This window comes from Micromys minutus (genome assembly GCF_963924665.1).
Source record: "Micromys minutus genome assembly, chromosome: 16".
Taxonomy (NCBI): Eukaryota; Metazoa; Chordata; class Mammalia; order Rodentia; family Muridae; genus Micromys; species Micromys minutus.
The window spans coordinates 10,952,420-10,971,974 of NC_137985.1; the positions used below are offsets into that span (position 1 = coordinate 10,952,420).

The 19,555-nt window shown below is 47.8% G+C and overlaps 1 protein-coding gene across 3 annotated transcripts in view; it reads right to left on the reverse strand.

Annotated features, from left to right (window-relative positions):
* The window catches only part of AMOTL1 (angiomotin like 1), a 117,506-nt gene that overhangs the window by 57,831 nt on the left and 40,120 nt on the right, over positions 1-19,555 (reverse strand). The window contains exon 1 of one of the 3 annotated variants that reach the window (XM_080930098.1): positions 15,327-15,523. The exons of the other annotated variants lie outside the window; for them this stretch is intronic. Within the exon in view, the coding sequence (XP_080786224.1) occupies positions 15,327-15,375 (49 nt within the window). The 5' untranslated portion in view covers positions 15,376-15,523. Of the gene's footprint in view, positions 1-15,326; positions 15,524-19,555 lie in introns of those variants that run through there. 3 annotated transcript variants of the gene reach the window in all.

A 19,555-nucleotide genomic window follows, 5' to 3' on the forward strand; every position in this document is an offset into this window, starting at 1 on the left:
TACCCCTATTGTCTCACACGCTCCCTTCAACGGCTTTAAATTCTCAGGAAGCCCTCGTCTGTTTAGGCTTCTCTTCCAAGTCCCTCCACTTGCCCACTTGCCTGCACACCCACCTCCATGGGGCCCCACAGCAGCCTGTGCTTAGAGGACATAAAACTTACCATTGACCATCACCTGTTCAGGACTTGGTGACAGGCCTTGTTTAAGGTAGGATGCTGCTACCATCCTCATGAAGATGACACCTTGGAAGACATGCTGTGAGTCCTTGTGGATTTGTACAGTGGCATGCGGTTAGGTTTATTCTCTGACGACACAGACAATAAAGCTGTGTTCTCTGGGACACTCTCAGTACCACATAGTTTAAAGAAAATGTTAGTAGTCCCTCTCTGACCAGCCTCTGAGTGTTTCAGTAGCTCCTCCACCCTTCAGCTTCCTAGAATTCAGGGATGTTCTCTGTCCCCTTTGCAGCTAATACTGATGCTCTGGGGTCAATGGGCCAGAGGCCCTTTCCTCAAAGATGCCTCTGACAGCAGGAAAAGAGCCAGACGTCATCAAATTTTGTAATTTCATGATAGCTCCATATCATCTAAAGCTCCCACACATCTCAAAACTACATCACAGGCAGATCATACAACTGCCTCTAACTATAACAGATACATCGAACACCAGAACCAACTCCGCAGTTCCTACCTCACCTTCTGAAGGGCAAAGGAATTTGCTGAGTATGCTAAAGCCTCACAGCTGAACCTCATGACCTGGCCCAGCTCAGGAAGGACTGGAGGTTTTCCTGAGGGCTGGAACACCTCACTCAAGGAGATCCATACTTGAAAACGGTGGCTGCAAGAGAAGTGGAAAGAAAACCTAAGAGCACAGCTGGAAAGAAAGGGATGAGCCAAGTCACATGGCGACCACCTGAGACCAGGTGAGACTTGCAAAGGCAGCCACCTGATACACCTGACACAACACACCTGCACACAATATATCTGCTCACAGCACACAACTGTTCACAATGTATACCTGCACACAATATACACCTATACACAATAAACACTTACACACAGTACATACATACACACAATACACACCTGCACACAATACACACCAGCACACAATACACACCTACACACAATACACACCTACACACAATACACACCTGCACACAATACACACCAGCACACAATACACACCTACACACAATACACACCAGCACACAATACACACCAGCACACAATACACACCTGCACACAATACACACCAGCGCACAGTACACACCTACACACAATACACACCAGTACACAATACACACCTGCACACAATACACACCAGCACACAATACACACCTGCACACAATACACACCAGCACACAATACACACCTACACACAATACACACCTGCACACTATAAACCTGCTCAAAGCACACACCTTTGGAGAATACACCTGCTCACAACACACGCCTCCCTAGGAGGAAATGCACACTGCCTTCTCGTTCTCTTTGGCCCTGAAAAACATGACTGAAAACACAGGGTTTAGTGTGGGGAGGAACAAATGAAGCTTCCTTGATTCTCGGCCTCATTCAAGACAAGGTCTTCCCAACTGTCCTCAGGCTTGAAGCTTCACGGTCCAAGCCTTCTACTCCAGAAAACACACGAAACTAATATATTGATGCCTGTTTAATTTCTACTCCCTCAAAGGGTAACATGTGAAAACTAACGTTAAACCTGTCTAAAGTTTAACTTAGCTGTGCTTACTTAGAAATGTCTCTGATATTTTATCAGTGAGAAGCAAAGTGCTGAACACGTTCAAGAACAGTGCCTGTGATAGGAGCTATAAATACAAAGAAATAAGAGAGCAAGTCCCCGCCCTTAAGATAGCAGGATTTGCTCCTAGAGAACTCCGTTCAGAGCTGCCCAGGTCCCACTGGAGAGCCAGCGATAACGGAACATGCAGCTCTGGGGACCAGGATGATCAATGCCTACAAGCAGAGAGCTGTCACATGGTGTCACAACCATAAAGGAACAGAGAAAACTCAAGGGAGGTCTGTCTAGCATGGGAAACACAGCACAGGACTGAGTTAGGCCAGTGTCTCTTCTTATATTAACAACAAATAAGTCAGGGCAGTGTGAGGGTCAGGAAAGGGGCAACCACAGGAGCAGACCCCACCCTGAGCATCTACAGGAATGTTGTTTTCTTGAACATTGTTTTCACAATACAACAGAACTGGGAAACTGACTGCAACAACTGTGAGCTAAAAACACTCCTCACAGAAACTGCTTTTTAGTAAGGAACTTTTATCACAGTGACAAGTACGGAAGACGGACAAATATCTTTTGTTCCATTTAAAATGACAAGTTCCTGTTGTTCATTTGTGAGAAAACATTGACCAAATACCAACATCAGAAAAGCCACAGCTTGTCCATTGTTCCTCCACAAGTGTTACTTTCAGGTCTGGAGGGATGGCTTGGTGGTTAAGAGCACTGGCTACTCCAGCAGAGTACCTTGGTTGGACTTCCAACACCCATACAGCAGCTCACAAGAGTCTACAACTCCAGCTCCAGAGGATATGGTGCCCTCTGCTGGCCGCTGTGGATACTGCACACACATGGCTTGCTTTACATGCACATATATACTCATATACATGCATCTCTCTCCTTAACTTCTCCCTTTGAAATCAGTTCATCAAATGTCCCTCGTCTCAGGTGCACACATGCTTTCCTCCACTTCCGGGAAGAGGCAGTTCCTGTTCCACCGGGACACAGAATGCTAAGCGGTACTCAAGTTGGAGATTTGACTACGTTAGTCATGTACATTGCTAGAACTGGGCTGTTCTTAAGTGAAATGGGCGCTTAGGCTTCATTTTCTACAATGTGTGCAGGATACACTGGCTCTGGAACAGTCACTTGTGGCACTCTGAGCACTGCTAGGGGCCCCGCAGGGGTACTGCAGCACTGCTTCAGCACACGGAACAGATGTCAACGTGCAGGGGAAAGTGCAAGCGTGTCAGCTTGCTAGGACAGTGGTGTTTAGGTCCCAGGAATCTCCCAGGGTTCCACAGAGCACGCTGACAAACACTGCTCTGTATCACACACGTGCCCATGCCTTCCAAGGGTTATGCCTACAGGATGTGAAATGTAAGAATTTTAAGGTGAAAATGCTAAGGCCAGGCTGTAATTAGAAATGGGAGGAGGCCCAGCACCCCTGTGATCACTGAGGAAGGCAGGCTGCCTTCTGTCAGATGAGGGGAGGACAGACAGTAACCCAGCGGATCCTGCAGGAAGGCTCACGAGCAAGAGTGTGAACCAACAAGGATGACGTCCCAGGGTGAAGAGAGGCTCCATGACGTACAATGCTGTCAGGAAGTGGGACAGACACGGTGGTGACACATCCAACAGGAAACCAGGATTGTCTCCGACCAAGGGATGAACACCAGGGCAGAGTGACTGAAGAGGAAAGAGAGTGACTGTGTCGCAAAGCACCAGTGTAGAGAGCGGGAGACAGACGATAAGACAGCCAAGGATATGCTTGCTTTGGGCTTTGCTTTGACAAATCTCCTTCTGTGTCACAGCCCTGGTCCCACGCTTCATCACCTATGACTCCTGGGCCATCACACCTAAGACATTTTACCCAATAGTAAATGAAAATCACAAGTACTACTTAGGCTGTTCTGATCACTAAATAAGACAAGGGCTATGCAGGGTTCCCGTACAGAGCAACTGCTCAGTGCACCATTTGATAAAACTCGGGGAAACTAACGGTAAAATCCATGTTCACAAGATGATCACAGTAAGCTTGGAAGATGGTTCAGGCAGGTGAATACCCAAGTACGAGGCCCCTAGTTAGGATACCAATTCCCAAGTGAAGAACCAGATATGGTGTCACATCTGTCTCCCCAGTGCTGAGGAACAGACAGAAGCAGACCCCTGTAGTTCTCAATGGACCTCAGGTTCAGTGTAAGACTCTTGTCTCAAAAAAACACAATAGAACAACAAAAACAAGAGAGAAGAAAATAAAGGAATGCTTGGCATTCTCTGAAGATGCTTCCAAGCCCTCTGCAATTCACAGCCAAGTGGTCTGCAAAGGTATTAGAAGCCAGGATCTAGGTCCTCAGTCCCTAACAGCTTGGTGACAATAGGGTACTAGATGGGGTGGGACACATCTGCCTTCTGCATTGCAAAAGCCAAAAACAAACCCTCTTGTGAGCCTTCATTCTAAAACTTCTGCTCACCTACAGCACAACACATGGCCAGCATGCATGAGGTCCTAGGTTCAATCCCTGATAGCAGAAAAAAATATAAATAGAGGATAAGGTAGAGAACAATTAAGGGTGGCACCTGACTTCTGACCTCCACGTGCATATACATATATGTATGTGAATGTCAACAAATAAACACACACATAAAAATATATTTAAAAAATATAAGTTTCATGGGGGCAGTATCTGGTACAGGAAAACCTTAAATATTGAAAAGATAAACTATTTTTATAGTACTTGCTCCTATTTCTTTACAGTTGCTGTGATAAAAATATTCCTACAGTGGATGTCTTGGCAGAGGAAGAGACATTATTGGCCTACAACTCTAGGTTATGGTTCATAATTCCAGGAATCACAGTGGTGGAGGCTTAAGACTACTGGTCACTCCACATCTGCAGCCAAGAGCTCAGGGCAGGCAGGGGACAAATGCACCAATGCTTCCTGCTGGCTGCTCAGCTAGCTTTCATTATTCTTACATAGGGCAGGACCTGGACTAAGGGGAAGGGCCACCCACAGTGGGCTGAGTCAGTTAACAAGTCAGTCTCCCACAGGCAACCTGATCCAGAGAATTCCTCACTATGATTCTAGGTTGTGTCAAGTTCACAGACATATTTTCAGTTCCCTCATCCAGTTGTCCACATGAGTCTCCACTTCATACTCTGTGGAAACAGTCTATTTACGCATTCCACAGATACTGCCAGAGTGAATGCTTCTTAAACCAATACTCTTTTATTGTGGTGGAAAATACCTGAGAAAGAAGTAGTTAAGAAAGGAAGGTTTACTCTAACTTACAGTACAGTGGCATAGGTCTTGTCATGGAGGGAAACGGTTGGTAACAGAAACACTGAGGCAGTAGTAACAGTGTCCACAGTCAGGAAACAAGGCATGAACAGGAAGTAGAGCTGGGCTATAAAGCGTCAAGGCCCACCTCCAGTGACTCACTTCCTCTAATGAGGCTCCACCTCCCAAGTGTTTCTGTCCCTTTCCAAAGATCTACAGCAGCTGGGGACACGAAGTGTTCAAATACCTATGGGGATACTTCACATCCCAATTTCTGTATCCTTTTTTTGCTTAACTTGTCTAAAAACAAGAAATATCACCTCAGTAATGCTCAGCAGATACCTTCCCCCAAAAAAGAAAATGAAAATTCTACAAGTAAACTTCAGGAGCATATTTGTAATTATTGCCTTAAAATGTAAAAAAGAAAAACATAAAACCTACTAACCTTGGGCTGTGAAGACGATTCAGTAAGTAAAGTGCTTATCACTCGAGCATAAAAGGACCAGTGTCCACACCCCCATCCACATAAAACATCTGACCCAGGGAGCTGGCCTGCAAACCCAGTCAGAAGAGGCAGAGTCAGGCAGCTCTCTGGAGCTCACTGGCCAGCCCTGCCAGCCAACCCACACGCAGTGAGAGACAGAAGCCAGGGTGGAGAGCAATGGAGGAAGATATAAAACACTGTTCTCTGGTATCCACAATCTCAAGTAGATGTGTGTGTGTGTGTGTGTGTGTGTGTGTGTGTGTGTGTGTGTGTGTGTGCCCGCATGTGCACACAAGCCATTTCAACTATAACCCTGTTCGTTTTATGACCAGCCTTTATTAAAATCTCTGCTTTGTGCTCCTAAACTAATAAGATGATCTTAGTCACTGAGTAAATATCACCAGAATATAAATATGTGGGTTTTTGGGTTTTTTGTTTGTTTATTTGTTTTTTTAAACTCCTGAAATTTACTTTGAAGAAAATGTAGAAATTTCACAGTTTGGGGGATAACTCAGAGTTAAGAAAATATGTCTTTCAGAGTAGACATTTAGACCTGTTCTTACTTTCCTGCTTTTTACTTCCCAGGGTCCTATGTAAATCTATCTATATAATCCTAAAAACAGCAACAGTCTGGGACTGCCTACCCTTAACTCTCCAGGGCCCGTAATCCTCACAGTTCTAAAAAACATACTTTTCTAGTATGTCTGGTGGTGTCAAAGCTCTTAAGGAAGGGAAAGGGGGAGGCTTCCCTCAAACCCACATCCGATCCATTCCTGAGCACAGTTCCCAAGGCTGTCCTGAATGTGCAGCAGTAGCAGCAGCAGCAGCAACAGAACAAGAGACACCTCCTTCCTCACTGGCTCCTGGCAAAACAAACCTGTAAGATGGGCTGGCAACCTACCATTCTTGTCTTGCTTAGTCTGTTCTGAGATGATGAAGGTAAAGGGAGAAACAGAAAGGACAAGACAGCTCAGAGGCCTGACCAAAGAAGCTGCCATGTGGTACCTGTGGCAAGCAGGAGCAGAGGAGACTGGTTTCGGCAGAGAAAGAGGGGGTATTAAAATGTTCAACACCCCTAGTCATCAGGGAAATGCAAATCAAAACAACCCTGAGATTCCACCTCACACCAGTCAGAATGGCTAAGATCAAAAATACAAGTGACAGCAGATGCTGGCGAGGATGTGAGAAAGAGGAACACTCCTCCATTGCTGGTGGGGTTGTAAGCTGGTACAAGCACTCTGGAAATCAGCCTGGAAGTTCCTCCGAAAACTGGACATTCATAAAGTAATGGACAGGGAGGTATGGGTTGGCTTTAGAACCTTTTCAAGACTGAAGATACTCAGAAAATTGGACATAGTGCTACCTGAAAACCCAGCTATACCACTCCTGGGCATATACCCAAAAGACGCTCCAACATATAACAAGGACACATGATCCACCATGTTCATAGCAGCCTTGTTTATAATAGCCAGAAGCTGGAAAGAACCCAGATGTCCTTCAACAGAGGAATGGATACAGAAAATGTGGTATATTTACACAATGGAGTACTACTCAGCTATAAAAAAAAAAAAAATGACTTCATGAAATTCTTAGGCAAATGAATGGAACTAGAAGCTATCATCCTGAGTGAGGAAACCCGATCACAAAAGAACACACATGGCATGCACTCACTGATAAGCAGATACTAGCCCAAAAAGCTTGGAATACCCAAGAAACAATTTATAGGCCTTATGAAGCTCAAAAAGAAGGAAGATCAGAATGTGGATGCCTCAGTCCTTCTTAGAATGAAGAACAAAACACCCATGGGAGGAAATACAGGCACAAATAGAGGAGCAGGGGTTGAAGAAAAGATCATCCAGAGACTGCCTCACCTGGGGATCTATCCCATATTCAGCAAATAAACCCAAGCACTATTGCTGATGCCAAGAAGTGCTAACTGGCAGGAACCTGACTGATATGGATGCTTCCTCAGAGGCTTTGCCAGAGCCTTACAGATGAAGATGCTTGCAGCTAACCATTGGACTGAACACAGCGACCTCAATGAAGAAGCTAGAGAAAGGACTGAAGGACTAAAGCTGAAAGGGTCTGCAACCCCATGGGAAGAACAAGGTGATCAACCAACCAAACCCACCATAGCTCTCAGGGACTAAAACACCAACCAATGAGCACACATGGAGAGACCCATGGCTCCAGTTGCATATGTAGCAGAGGTTGGCATTGTCTAGGATCAATGGGCGGAGAGGCCTATGGTCCAGTAAAGGTTCATTTTCCCAGTGTAGGGGAATGCTAACACACTGAGGTGGGAGAGGGTGGTTGGGAGAGGGAGCACCTTCATGGAAGCAAGGAGAGGGGAGATTGGGAGTGGGGGGGGGGTGATAACATTTGAAATGTAAATACAGAGACTATCCAATAAAAATGAAAAAAAGGGGGAAAAAGGTACCTTATTTCAGAGGGTGTCTGAAAAGACCTGGGGCTGAGAGGCTGGTTAGAAGAGCTTGTCAGTTTACACAACACTTTCAAAGGCATTGTGTTAGGATGACACCATGTGGGAGGGATGTGAGCAAGCTCAAACACTGCAGAGAAAAACTGGGCTAGCCCCAACTCTGGTTGACAAAAGCTGGTTAAACAGAGATAATGATCAAGTTATGGTGGTCAAACAGGCTTGGATGACCTTGTCCAGAAGGGCTTCTCTGTGCCAATCTGCCTGGGCCCTTCTGTTTACCCCTCTCTAGAAGCATCCCCTAGGAGAATCCCATGGGTTGAGCATTCCTAGAAACTGAAAGGATGTTTAGAGAAGGGCCTAGGAGGAGGTATACCCTAGCATATTTCAGGTGCCATGCTGGTCTGTCTACCCAATGAAGAGAGAAGTGGTCTGAGGAGGCTTCCACTCACCCTGGGGGAGTGGTCCTTCACGAATTTGATTCTGTTCACAGTGTTACCAGCACTGGGTAGAAATTACTGTAACAGTAACGGTGGAAGTAATAATTCCAGCCAGCAGAGCTGAAGACCTGGACTTTCAGCTTTTCTCTGATTTAAGGTGGCTGGTGGGGACTATGAACACTGGATCTAGATCAGAAAGAAGGAAGGGAGGGAGGGAGGGGGAGGGAGGGAGGGAAGGAGAGAGGGAAGGAGAGAGGGAGGGAGGGAGGGAGAGAGGGAAGGAGAGAGGGAGGGAGGGAGGGAGGGAGGGAAGGAGAGAGGGAGGGAGGGAGGGAGGGAGGGAAGGAGAGAGGGAGGGAGGGAGAGAGGGAGGGAGGGAGGGAGGGAGGGAGTGAGAGAGGGAGGGAGGGAGGGAGGGAGGAAAAACACATGGAGGCCTGTTTCTGCAAGGAATCAGAGTCTGGCACTACTTGAGCCTCCTTGCAGGTGATTCTTCAGCACCAAATCCTTCTCTGGTCGCTGTCACCGTGGCTCTACAACATCTTGGTTTAGAAGCCACAACACACCCAAGTCAACATGGGACCTTCTCCATATTTCTGAACCATAACCAAGTAGTCCTTAGCATGAGCAGAGGTGGTTGGAGGCCTTTTTAGTATTGGGAGAGATGGGCCACAGCAAGTCCAGACACTGCTCGAAAGACACATCAAAGATGCACAAGAGCCGTTTTTAAAGGGGCTGAACAGTTAGGACTCACCGAGTTCTCTCCTAGATAACTCAGCTCTTAGTACTCCCAAGCCCTGTGGCTCCAGCCCCAGAGCATCGGAGGCCTCTCACAGACACATAAGCATGCACGAAATTAAAATACAATGTTTTGGAACCTCATTTCACAGTATCCCGCCTTTGTCTCCTCTGTAGAACTTTTCGTACTTCTTGTCCCACCTCAACCCCACGCTCACATTAGAATATACTTAACAAACCTGTTGATTTGACAGAGGCCAAGTGTCTTTTCTCAGGCAGTATAACCTGTCTACAGTGACACAAACCCAAAACCTGGCATGTCCTCCAAGAGATAAGAGTCGGGTAGAGAGGAGGGAATGGTGTATGGGAGTTTGAGGAGAAAGTACAGAGACACTTACCACTCATCTCAGAAACCAGCCCATTCTAAATGTCACCTTTCAAACAAGGAGACAAATGCCATTCCAAAGAGGGCTGCTTCAGGCCAAGGTAAAGGGCATGCTTTTCCACGTGTGGTCTAGAGCATGGCTGGAAGGTGTGTCTAACAACACAAAGTCCTAGGCCCTCCTGCAATCTCCTGAAACAGGTCAGTTCCTAGGGCTGGTCTGGCACCCAGTGTCGTAAGAAGCCCCCCAAAATAGACTGCTCCTTACCCTCCTCAGGATGGGAACTGCTGCCTTTTTTTCCTCTGGAAACAAAAACCTGAGGTCACTGAGGAAAAGGAAGCTGGTCAGGAGGTTCAGATCACATCCTGGCTGATTCCAGCCTTGGGGCAGAAGCCACACATCCTGCTACCTGCTGAGGTCAGCACAGAAAGAATGTCTTTCTCCACTCCCTCATTGTTTTTAAAAAGAAAACGGCCAGTTCTACAGAGGGAACTGGATTGTGAATACAGCATCCAGCTTCCAACAGCACCCCATCAATCGGGAGATGTTTAATGTGCCCAAGCTGGAGAGAGGGCCTTCTGTAAGAACACAAAAGAGAACACACACCACACCACAATGGTTTGCTTTCCCACTGTTTTGGTAAAATTTTTATTACATTTATTTTATTTGGCTGGTGGGGGGCAGCAAATGCTGTCCCATCCCTGTGAGGGTCAAATGACAACTTCCAGGAATTCATTCTCTCCTCCCACCATTTGGATCCCCAGGACTGAACTCACTAGGACATCAGGCTTGGTGGCAGTGCCTTTGCCCAGTGAGAAGCCCCATCAACACCTCCTGCTGTCCTAATCCTAGTGGTAACCTGTGTTTAAGCTCCATTGCGTCTGGCACTGAGGTATGACCTACATCTTATTTTGGTTTTTCCCTCTTGCAGCTCTGAAATATGGGAGCTGTCTTCAACCCCACCCCTCTGAGGATTCAGCAGGAAAATTCCCCATGGACACATAGTATGGGGGTAGTAGATGCTAAGTTTGTTATTAAACATATATTGAATAAATATTAAATACATACTAACTCAATCTATTCAACGTCCGCATCTTTGTGTTACTGAGTTGTAAATACTGTGCTTGCCTACCTCTGTTTCAAGCCATCCTCTCATGTCCTCAACTAGCTAGCCTTGTCACAGAGATTGCTGTGGAGGCCGGATCTATACTTCAGCCTTTATATGTGAGAGGTTCAGGTCATGAAACCAGCAATGGGACCACAAAGGGGGAGCGAGAGGGTCTAAGGAAGAGGTAAGACTGGGATGGAGTGTTGGAGTTATTCCGGGAGAGAATGGAAGGGAGGCAAGAGTGTGGAAGAGCAGGTCCAACAGAAAAAGTTCTGAAAGCCAGAAGGAAATCACATTTTTCATGCTAATTTACTTAAAAAAAAAGGGGGGGTCTCAGTGGGCAAGTGTGCCTGCTGCCAAGGTCGATAAACTGAGTTCAAGCCCCAGAACTCACATAATAAAAGGGGTGGCCCAACTCGTATAAGTTGTCATCTGACGTCCACATACACACCACCACATATGCAAACACACACACACAACAAATTAATAATTGCAAGTAGAAATAAAGGTCAACACTAAGACTCACAGATTTTAAGAGACATAATTTACAATTTAAACGTCTAGTGTAAACATTTTAGAAGCAAGCATAGGCAATCTTGGGGACATGGGCCTAGGCAAGGGATGCTTAGGAGAAGCAAACACCAAAAACACTATGCATAAAGAAAAAAAATCAGTTAGTTGGACTTTACCAAAATTATAGACTTAGTTTTTCAAAATGGTTCCAGAAGGAGAAGGAAAGGAGAAACCAGCGGTGTGGGGAAGACGAATACCATAACTGTGTGCTCCAGAGAACGACCGGAACCCATGGTAAATAAACAACCCAGTTAGCAAAGAGTAGAGCACAGCAGTGGGCCTCTCCCCACGCCTTTGGGGAAATAAATTAAAACCACATTATCCAGCACCTATTAAAACACCCACTGGGACAGCTAAAATGAAAACTAATGACATCAGGTGATCAGGATGCAGAAAAGCCAAGTGTTTTCAGGGCAGGGAGGGAATCTACAATCAAACAGCTACTAGGAGAAGAGCCTAGCAATCATTTTATCAAAAGCATGGTCACCGTATAACCTAGCCTCCTGGGTACTTCTCTGAAATAGTGAAAAACACATCCATCCACACAAAACCCTGTTTTTGAGTGTCTGCAGAAACAAACACTCAGAGTAACCCAGGAGACCTTTAACAGGCAAGTGGCCAAGCCACAGTGCATCCAGACCTTAGAATACTACTCAGGCAATAGAAATGAGCAAGCCATTGATACAAGCAAAACTTCTGGTGGATCTCCTAGAAATGACAAAGAATAAACAGATGATCTCAAAGGTTCCATGTTTCAAGGATTTGTTTACATGAAGCAAACTATGACAAAATTGTAGAGGATTATGACTAGTGGGGTATCACTACGGTTCGGGGACAGTGTGGGTGGAGAAAGTTAGCACCACCATAATCATGGAACAGGAAGCACCTAAGAGACGGAATAGCTCTTCATCTTGACATGGAGCTGGATTCACAGCACGTGGGAGGTGCACACACAATATGTGTGCGTGCACACCCAAGACCCCTGACTAGACTCTGAGGACTACATTCATGTTACGTGGGTTCTGCTAGGGTGCCATGACATGTCATCAAAGGGGGGGAGCGGGTACCCTGGACCTCATCATCCTCTGAAGCTATGATGATTTCAAATGCAAAGTGAAGACTTGGTGAACCGCATGCGTTCAAAAGCCGGCAAACAGGAGTGCAGGCCGAAAGCTGCAACGCTCACCAGTGAGGAAGCGCACAGTCGACGTGCTCAACGGCTGCACCCAGAGACCTGACAGGAGCGTGTTCCTAACTCTCATTCCTCCGATTCCTCCTAAAAAGGAAGGGGAAGAACCGAAACCTAAAATCCTGATTATTGAGCTTTTTGGGGAGGCTGGGAGTTCTGCACAGAGCTTGTGATGACTGTCCTCTAGGGTTTCACAAGCGACAGAGAGTTCATCCTGAACACGGCACAAGATCCAAGAGCACCAATGGCTTCCTTCCAGAAAAATATAGTATACTGACCCACCTACCACTGCCTGGTGATCACAGAACCACTCCCCCAAGACAAAGCAAAGGCAAACCAACAGGGAAAAAAAAATCTCTAGGCAAACAAATATGAAAACCTCAATAACCTCAGACAACAATTTCCAGCAAACTTTGTAATCAAATACATCCTCTAGCCTGACCTGCTAACCCCTTGCTTTTCAAGTATTTGGTCATCCTCTGAATTCTGGTTGATAAGAACCCTCCAATGTTAATGAAACATTCAAAACACTACAAACTGTCAGCCTGAGCTTCCACATGCACACCACACAAAGAACCCAGGCAGGAAAACGCTGTTTGAGAAAACGTTGGTAAACGTTCCAAGTGTTAGCAGTTCTTACAGGGCTCAACCCATTGGTCTGAAAATCAAAGTTGTATCCTGTCTTTCCTTGATCTGTGTCACTGGACGTTGAAGTCCTGGGCACTGTAGTGTCATCATCTTCATAGCACTTTCAAAAACACCTTCAGAAAACACGAAGCACACCCCGAGGATGCGCTTTGGTAGCTGCAGAGCCCCTACCTCACATCAGTTAATTCGGCCTCCCTCATGGGCTCTGGGGTCACACATCTGGGTGGGTCTGGACATCAGAAAGAGCACAGACATCCAGTGAAGCTCTGGACAAGTGGCCTGGAGGCGGCATTGTTCACACATTGACATAGACCTTCCCAGGAAACCACTCAGGCTTCTATATTCATGTGCTGCTGATCATGGAAACTGTGCTCTTAAATGCTTCCATCTCCACACGTTCTTCAGTCCGATGGAACCCTCCAGCCCAAAGTTGAACAAAATCAAACACCTAGACAACAGTGCCTTCTTCTGAAGAGCAGGAGGGAAGCCACAGCGACAGCGCCTCCCTTGCTTGCCACCTCTAGGTAGACAAAAGTTTTCCTCATGGGGAAAAACTGTGGTGTGCAAGATGAAACAAAACCAGCTCACCTAAGAACTATGCACACACACACACACACACAGAGAGAGAGAGAGAGAGAGAGAGAGAGAGAGAGAACAGAACCAAAGAAGAGTTCTCTATAACCTATTCTATGTCCTGTTCCATACATGACTCCCACACACACTAGGAACGCCACCAAACAAGAGATCTCTAGAACCTTCTATTCTATGTTCTACACATGACCCCTCACTCCCCCACACAAATACCAGGAACCCCACCACATAACAGGTCTTTAGAACCTTCAATTCTAGGCCCTGCTGGTTTTCCTTCTGTTCAAATCTATGCATTCTGGTCCTTTGTGTTTCTTCCACGCAGCTGGATTTAAGAACTGTCCCCTCATTATTCCAGGACCGTGAATCCCAGAGATCCTTAAGTGTTGAACACCACCACCTAGGCTGTGTGTGATAGGCAACCACGGAGAAGCGTGGCCAGTTTGTCAGGCTCCACAGCCTAGTTTTGGAAGCAGGAACCCATGAGCACTCCATACTTCAAGCCCCGACTTTTCACTCCCTCAAAGGGAGTCTTCTGGAACTGGAACAGTTTAACATTACCCGGTCTGGTTGTGTGCACTTTCTGGTTGTGTGCACTTTCAGTGAACAAGTGACACTTGTTTTGAGCCCAGTGGACCCCTGAGGCATCACATCCTCCACCAAGGACTTTAATAAGCAAACCCCGCCAAACTTGTAATAGTCTTTGTAGGAAAATAGAACCAGGAGCAGGAAGCAGAGCGACCAAAGGACCAAATCCCATCTAAAACGTAAGCATCGAGGCCCTTGGAATCGAAACCTGTCTCCAGAAGCCGACGTCCCAATAACCCACACATTATCCCGGCTTAAAGGCATTTGCAATTTAGACAATACTCCCTCGACTCAGCTCGGCTCGCAGAAAGGCAAACATTTTCCAGGAAAGGGGGGGGGGGGCAGGTAATGAAGGGACAGGCCCGGGATTCGTCTCCTGGGGTCCCCAAGCAGGGAACTTAGAGAGGGTAAGACCTCATCCCCCCCACCCTGGCTACCTAAGGCTAGGACCAGCGGGTCCCCTGGGATGTCAGGGGCCGTCACGAGTCGAAGTTCCACTCTCCGGTCTTCCACAAATGTCACGTTCCAAGAAAGTTCAACCAGCTCCCCCTTGGAAAGTTTATGTTTCCTCCCGGAAACTAGATTCTTTACAAGGTACTGCCAACAGGCCAAAGAAAGCCGGATCCAACCCCCAATTTGTGCAAGAAACTTGTTTGGGGAGAACAAAGAAGGCGCAGGGGCGGAAGGGGCCCGAGCCTCCGGCCGGGGCGCGTCCTGGGGTCCGGGTTGGGCGCCCCGCGCGCCTTTGTCTGTGCTGGAGCAGCGGCACCCGCCAACCCTCCCGCGCCTCCGGCCACCAGGACCCGCTAGACACACGGGAAAGGCCAGCCCCGCGTCAGGGGCCCATGCGTGTACCCGAGTCCCCGGCCTCCCGTGGGAATCCGCCCCGGGGGTACTGGGCACTCGGAGGGTGGCACGGAACCGGATTCTGCTTTTTGTCTTGTTGAACCTTCTGGTTCCCTCACGGAACACTCGGAGGCCCCAGCACCAGTCTGGTTCCCCAAGTCCCCACATCTGGAGCAGAGCTGATGTCAGCCTGGGCTCCCGGGAGCAGCCGCGGAGACCTCTCGGCCCAGTCAGAGGGAGCCCTTCCCGACCCCCGGCTTGCGCTGGTTACCTCTCAGCACAGGCTCGCAAGGTCCCCGGCGCGACTTTGCCCTCCGCATGGGGCGATCATGGGGCGATCCTGGCTTGGGTAATGCGGCGGCCGGGGAATGGCGGCAGGAGGATGGCGGCTGGGAGGCGCGGCGAGGGACGCCTCTGAGCTCGGGAAGCAGAGAGTTGCCCCGTTTCCCCTCCAGTCCCACCCACCCCACCCCGCTGCCGGGTCCCTGGGCGCCCCGCGCTCCCAGTCGCCGGCGCGCTACCCCGGAGGGTCGCTGGTCTGGTCCCTGTAACCCAACACTCTACCCCGCCCCGGCCCCGGCCGCGGGGCCCTAGAGCCCGTCCCCAGTTTCCCGTCGCCCCTCCCGGGACTTCGGAAACTGCTGGGGTTCAGGCTGACGTGTCTCCCTGAGACTAAAGAGGGAGACAGGCTCCCTTGGTTTTTGTCCCCTGCCGCGTTTGAATTCCTGTCACACTCACCATTGCTGTCTGAATCCTTAAAATCCTTTGCCTCTGAACTCCTGGCTACATTCGGTTTAGGACCAACTTTTCCAAGTGAAAGTGTTCCCCAGTCCCTAGTACTTCCAGCAGGTAGGGCGTTCAGGATAGGAGCGGCTACAATGTGCTCCACTGAGGCGCAGAACAGCCTAAACAGACCTTCCTTGTGGCTTTAAATGTTCAATGGGTTCCTAGAACCGTACATCCTGTGGCCACAACCCCCAGGCCGTTATCTGCTCAAGCAGAAGCAAAGAATTTAAAGTGTTGGGACAGTGTTTCTGCCTCTGAAATCAGGCCTTCCCCCTAAGCGACACTCCTTACCCAGCCAGCCCTATGCAGGGTACACTCACTGCCTTTGAAGCCATGCTGTAGGACCTTTCTGGTCTTCTGGAAGGAGAGGCCAGTGGCTTACACGGAGGGTTAGGGCACATCAAGGTTTGTTTGTCTGCTTTCCTTTTCTCCCTTCTTACCAGGCCATGGGGGGTTGAGGTGTCATGTCTGTCTTGTGTCAACTCCCTAAACTCACCTGCTCACAGCTGCACCCTCAGGGCACCATCCAGATTCTGTGACAGCCCTCTGGTTTGCTAACCTCTGTTTCTCAGACACCGGGGCCCACATGGAATTGCTAAAGTTATTTCTCAAGCACGGGCTCCATTTAAAGTGGCCTGCCTTTGTAGAACACACAGGGACGCACGCACAGAAAAGAGCAGGGCAGTAGGTCCTCACGTGTTAAAAGTCTGGCCAGGAGAGAGGGGAGACCAGTGTAGAGGGTGGAGGGGCAGGCATCAGACGAGCAGCGAAAGGAGGCACTGGGCAAGAGGTAGCTGGCAAGGTTTCTCCCTGGGGGCGCTTGGCAAGAGAGTATAAATGGGGGACAGAGACAACCTGAGCAAATCGACAGTCACAAAGGTGTAGGCCTGGGAAGAATTGAGAAATAAGTGTGTCACAGCTTTTACTTGGCTAGTGAGGAAACACCCACCTGGCTGGGGAACAACTTCCCTAACGTCACAGAACAAGTTTAGTAGCAAAGCCAAGGGTGGAAGCCCATCTGTGCTTCCTACCACACAGCGTCAAGGCTGAGGGCCAGCTCAGGAGCTGACTCTGTGCCCTACAATCAGCCAGGGGCCAACTGCCTCACTGAATCACCCCGGCACGTGACAAACCGTATAGATGTGGAGAAGAGGTAATAACTAGAAACGGAGGGAGATGGCTGTGTTCCCCTAGGAGGGAGCAAAATGGACCATTACAAGCACCAACTCTAGAATGCAAATAAGCGTGGGCCATGTCACAGCTCAGCTTGGTATCCTAATGACCTTGGACAAGTCATCTAATGCCTCTAACCTCAGTATCCTCCTGAGCAAAGAGACCAGAGTAGCACCAAGTCATTCAAAGAAGTGTAGTGTTCTAGCTAGCCTTAACTGTCAGCTTGACACAGCCTAGAGACATCTGACAAAGGAGTCTCAACTGAGGGACTGTCCAAATCAGATTGGCCTATGGGCATGTCTGTGGGAGAGTGTCTTGATTGTGGATATAAGAGCTCAGCCCACTGTGGGCAGTACCATTCCCTATGCAATTAGTCTCATCTGTTTTATAAAGGTAGCTAATCCTGGCCTGTGGGCCAGCTATCAAGCAGTGTCCTCCATGGTTACTGCTGTACTTCTGTGACTATGAAGTGAGTTCCTTCATCAGAGGAACAAGAAGCCCACCTGCCTTTAGGTTCTTGCTCAAATTCCTGCCTTTATGCCCCTCGGTGGCCTGCTGCCTGTAAGATGAAATAAATCCCTTCCTACTCTGTGCTGTTCTTGGTCATGATGTTTGTCACAGCAACAGAAAAGAAACTGAAGCAAATGGACTCAGTAAATTTAAGTTACAAATATAAAGTACACAAGCATATATTTGCTGATGTTTTGGCTAGCCTCCCAGAAGCCCTGTGAGATGGACAATTTTGGACAGTTGCAGGAAGCAATGAGGTGTGAGTTTGGAGGGGGGGGAGGAAGATATCATTTCTCTGATGATATCCGATAAGAGAGATCACAAAATTTTGAAGTGAGGTTTTTCTCCTTTCTCTAAGAAGGCTATCCTGGCAGGGGTTGAGGGGGATGAGCAAGCAACAGATCTGTAGCCCTAGGCACAGAAGAGGTCCTCTGGGAAGAATGCGTGCTGAGCTCAGGTGAGAGACTGGTTTGAGGAAAATGATAAGTGACTTACTATCTTCTGGGGGAAATGTTAGAGACAAAGGTCTAGAGGAAAAAGGATAGAACAGTGTGAACCAGTTCATATGGAAGGAAAACACACTTGCAAAAATGAAATGAGTGTGAGGAAGAGATTGGAGAAGCAAAGGGCATGGGAAGCCCAAAGGCTGATCTCCAACCCAGAGCCGGATCTCTAGGGCACAGCCTGCAGGGCATAAGAATCTTCTCAGCTCATCAGGTGAATCTTACCTCATCCCTCAGGCTGACTCCAAGTATCCGGATACACGGCAGCCTAGGCAGTAAGCCCATCTGGAGGCCAACTTCCTTGACCGACTCAACTGCTAATAACCTGTACCTAGAATGTAGAAAGGGGATGTCCTTCTAATGAAATGTACCTGACTCTAGTGCTCAGAAACTATTGGCTGAAGTGCTGGCTGATAGAGTCACTGTGCTGTTGAGGCACAGCTTGGATGTGCACAAAGGACTGACAAGGGGATCTCTGATATTGCTGTTGTTTGATGTTGGGCTTGTTCTGGTTTTAGGCAGAGTCCTTGCTAGGCAGCTGTGGATATCCTGGTGCTCACTATGTAGCCGAGACTAACCTGAACTCATGGTGATACTGCCATAACCTCTCAAGTGTCAGGGTTACAGGTATGCCTGGCCACACCTGACTCAGAAGAGGATATTCCAGACAAAGTCACAGACACATTAGCATTGGAGATGATGGACCAATGTACACTCACATCCTCTTCCTTGTAATTTCATTTTCTGTAGGTTAAGTTTACCTACTCAAAGGCATTCCAAAGCTATTACATCGCAAATTCTGGAAATAACGTTTCCACAAGCTTTATAAGTACCTTGTATGAGTATTAGGATCTCACTGCTGCCCTTTGTTCCGTGTGTCCACGCAGCATGCATTTCCCACCCATTAGCATGCACAATACATGGTATTGAGCCAGATAGAAAGATGTATTATATAACTGCCCTGGTTTAGTTACTATTATTAATGTCTTAATAGGTGTATTATACAACTTAAGTTAGGCATACATATGTATAGGTAAGAGAAAGCATATTACACATCGATTTATGAATTACTTCTCTCATTACCATAATCAAAGACCTGACAAGACATAAAGAGAGAAAGTATTTATTTTCACGACACTGCAGGTGGGAAGGCATGCTGATCATGTAAGCTGACTGTCACAGTCGGAGGATGGCACCCACAGGCAGACATGGCAGATACCTTCTTTGGACAAGGGCACTATCCTACTGTCCACAGACAAAAGCTTCCCACCCTCCAAAGTTTTTCATTTACTCTTTCATTTCATAAAGTTTGTATTCCCTCCCTTAGCTTGTCTCCAAATGTAAAATCATATTCTTGAGTAAGTCTTGTGCCATGCACGCCTCTTCCAAAGAGCCAGGCACATCCCTGCCCCATCTTGTGACTTGGTGATGGCACCATAATTCGGGGATTGATGCCTATGAGGTTCTGGGTACTGAGAGAGGAGGGAGGGGAAGGAGAGGGTTCTTTACCACTGCCAGACTCATTCCT